The sequence below is a fragment of the Lipotes vexillifer genome, unplaced genomic scaffold (genome assembly GCF_000442215.2).
Source record: "Lipotes vexillifer unplaced genomic scaffold, Lipotes_vexillifer_v1.1 scaffold165, whole genome shotgun sequence".
In the NCBI taxonomy this organism is placed as follows: Eukaryota; Metazoa; Chordata; class Mammalia; order Artiodactyla; family Lipotidae; genus Lipotes; species Lipotes vexillifer.
In genome coordinates this window covers 995,580-998,373 of record NW_006799066.1, presented here as the reverse complement: position 1 = coordinate 998,373, position 2,794 = coordinate 995,580, and the positions used below count along the sequence as shown (strand labels likewise).

Genomic DNA, 2,794 nt, shown 5'->3' with positions numbered 1-2,794 from the left:
GGGTCTGGGGTAGGGACCTCCCTAAGAGAGATGAGAGACAGATTCACGGTTATGATTTTTCGGAAAGAATATTTATGAAAAAGGCAGCCTACAACTCTAGGAGTCCTAATATATTTCTTTTGAGTCGTCTGAGTTCTTGCCTACTCTAAATGGGGTAATAAAGCACTGATTGTTTGCTACATTTTAATTTCATTTTGGGCTGAACATCCCAAAGATGGATATTGGACTAATAAATCGGACAGGATTAGAAACATCACCAGAAGTTTCATTTTCAACAGTGAAATTTTTAAAGGAAATGATAAAGCAAAAAATAATTTAAGAGTCACACACACACACCACAGGTTTTGATAGCTCCACACGGTGCTTACCTGTTTTTTTACTGAACGACTACTCATAATTTTTTCTACCACTGGACCGTCTGCGTCAACAGATTCCTAAAACATAAAGTGGAATGAATGAATCCAAACAGAAAGTATTTCATTCTAAGCTGTAAAAAGCAAGAAACCATTCCCTTTTGCACCTCCTTCCATACCCTTTAAATTCAGACCCTTTAAATCACTGGGTACGAACACCAGTGGGAAGTATGACTGAAAAGAACAAAAATCTCCCTTGCAGAAAGGCAAAAGGAAGAGCTGTGTTTATTATTTCACGATTATGTGGTTTAATTGCGTGGACTAGCAAGGGTCCCTAAAGCCAAGGAGCGTTCAGAAATTCCAGCTGCCAAGAGAAAATGATCTCTGCGTGACAGCAAAAACATAACTTTTCCTTGTCTGGACCCATGGGGTTAATATACTCATCATTCTATTATTGTAGGCAGCTTTTTATCTATGGAGGTCACATAAAACGCTATATAACAACAGAGCGCAAATTACCAAACAAACTACAAAACTGTATTTAATATATTTTTCAATGGGTTACCAGTTTGTTAACTAAAGCACAGTAACAGTAAGAAGAGGGCTTTTTTTTTGAGGTGGGGGGGAAGATCTTCACAATAATCAATCCTCCATTACCACCCATATTTTATACAACTCTTTTATCCATCACTTACATGGCACAGAGAATAAAGTAGGCCCTGCTGGGTACTACAAGGCAATAATTTCATAAAGGGGCTCTTACAGTGCCAAGCAGCAGGAGACAAGCTTGAGTGGTTTATTAAAGTCCCAGAAGCTACAGCACTGAACTCTCGGAGGTAAATTCAGCCTCCTTGCATCCTAGGTCTGCCTCATCCTCAACAAAGACCATTAATTCTCCAAAATTGTGTCAAATTACATATCACAGGCTTGTACAAAAATAAATCCCAGGGAACGGGGCTTTTTAAAAGACACTCCTAAAGGACTAATTTCCCATGGCGTGTTCACCAACACGAGATGAATGTTCCCAGCTCAAAGTCCGACGCTTCTACTGAACTTCTCAGATTCCAGCTATAAAATTTCCAGCCCGTCTTTTGATTTTTTTTTTTTTCTTGCGGTACGCGGGCCTCTCACTGTGGTGGCCTCTCCCGTTGCGGAGCACAGGCTCCGGACGCGCAGGCTCAGCGGCCACGGCTCACGGGCCCAGCCACTCCGCAGCATGTGGGATCTTCCCGGACCGGGGCACAAACCCGCGTCCCCCCGTATCGGCAGGCGGACTCTCGACCACTGCGCCACCAGGGAAGCCCTCCAGCCCATCTTTTGAAATGCACACGAGAACTGCACAGGCCACTCACCTGCGGCTCCGACTGCGAGGTTGTGGAGGGCGAGTCTCTCCCAGCAGCGTCTGCGTCATCGGCCTCCTCGTCGGAGATCTTGAACTCCAAGTCCTCGGTGTACCGCTTTCTCTTCACCTGCCTGCTGGACCGTCTCTTCTAAAACGAAAACCCGACAGACTGTGTTTAGAAAGCTGCTGCTCTCCCGCTTCTCAGAATGGCACGGTACATTTATAAAATAATAATAATCGTAAAGAAAAGCTGGCGACTTTAACCCTGCAAATCACAGAAGATATCACAGTGGCAACAAACATAATGGAAATGGGGGAAATCTGAAGCCAGGAGCCTCGGCCAGCGTTGGCCCTGCCACTCCCGGGTACGTGACCTTTAACTGGGACATGGAAGTAACGACACATCTTCCTCCTAGTTCAGCCGGTGAGCTGCTCAAACGTGAAGGCAATACTGAAGCTGGGTGATGGATGTGTAGGGGTTCGTTATACTACTCTAGTTTTGTATGTTTTAAAATTTTTCCCCACAAGAAAAAGTCAAAAAAAGTGAAGGCATGAGAAGATAATTTGTGAATAATAAAGTTCTAGATAACTATTGTTACATTAGTATCCAAGGTTCCAAAAGTATCTCAGAGACCCATTTAAATAGAAAGTTTATATTTTCATCTTGGTCCTAAAAGAAAGAGTCTGAACATTTTTAAAGAGCTGAAGGATTGAACGGCAGAATTTATAATGAGTGACTAGGAACAGGAATTTAAAAAAATTTTTTTTAACTGCACTGATGAAAATGTGAAGGACTGTTAATAGCTAGTATTAATAGGATTATTGGCAAAATGGGCCCTCTCCCACCCAGTGGTCAAAATAGAACGCAGTACACCTTTGCAGGACAGTGTGGTCAAAACGTAAAACAGGCCCACCCCCCTTCCCAGCAAGCGCACGTCTAGTAAGCTACATGACGCACCTGAGTAACATCTAGCAGATAAATGGATAAGTAAAAAGAAAAGCAAGTCAAGTAACAATAGCTAGCTTATAATTCTAAGATTACAAAAAAACCTTGTGTATCTATTTGTATGTGTGGGCGATCAATATATAACTCCTCCAG

At 42.7% G+C, this 2,794-nt stretch overlaps 1 protein-coding gene across 1 annotated transcript in view; it reads right to left on the bottom strand.

The window, feature by feature from the left end:
* The window catches only part of CHD7 (chromodomain helicase DNA binding protein 7), an 84,496-nt gene that overhangs the window by 62,539 nt on the left and 19,163 nt on the right, over positions 1-2,794 (bottom strand). The window contains exons 3-4 of the mRNA XM_007471475.1: positions 1,706-1,843; positions 369-434 (exon numbers count right to left, since the gene is read on the bottom strand). Of these exons, the coding sequence (XP_007471537.1) occupies positions 369-434; positions 1,706-1,843 (204 nt within the window). The remainder of the gene's footprint in view (positions 1-368; positions 435-1,705; positions 1,844-2,794) is intronic.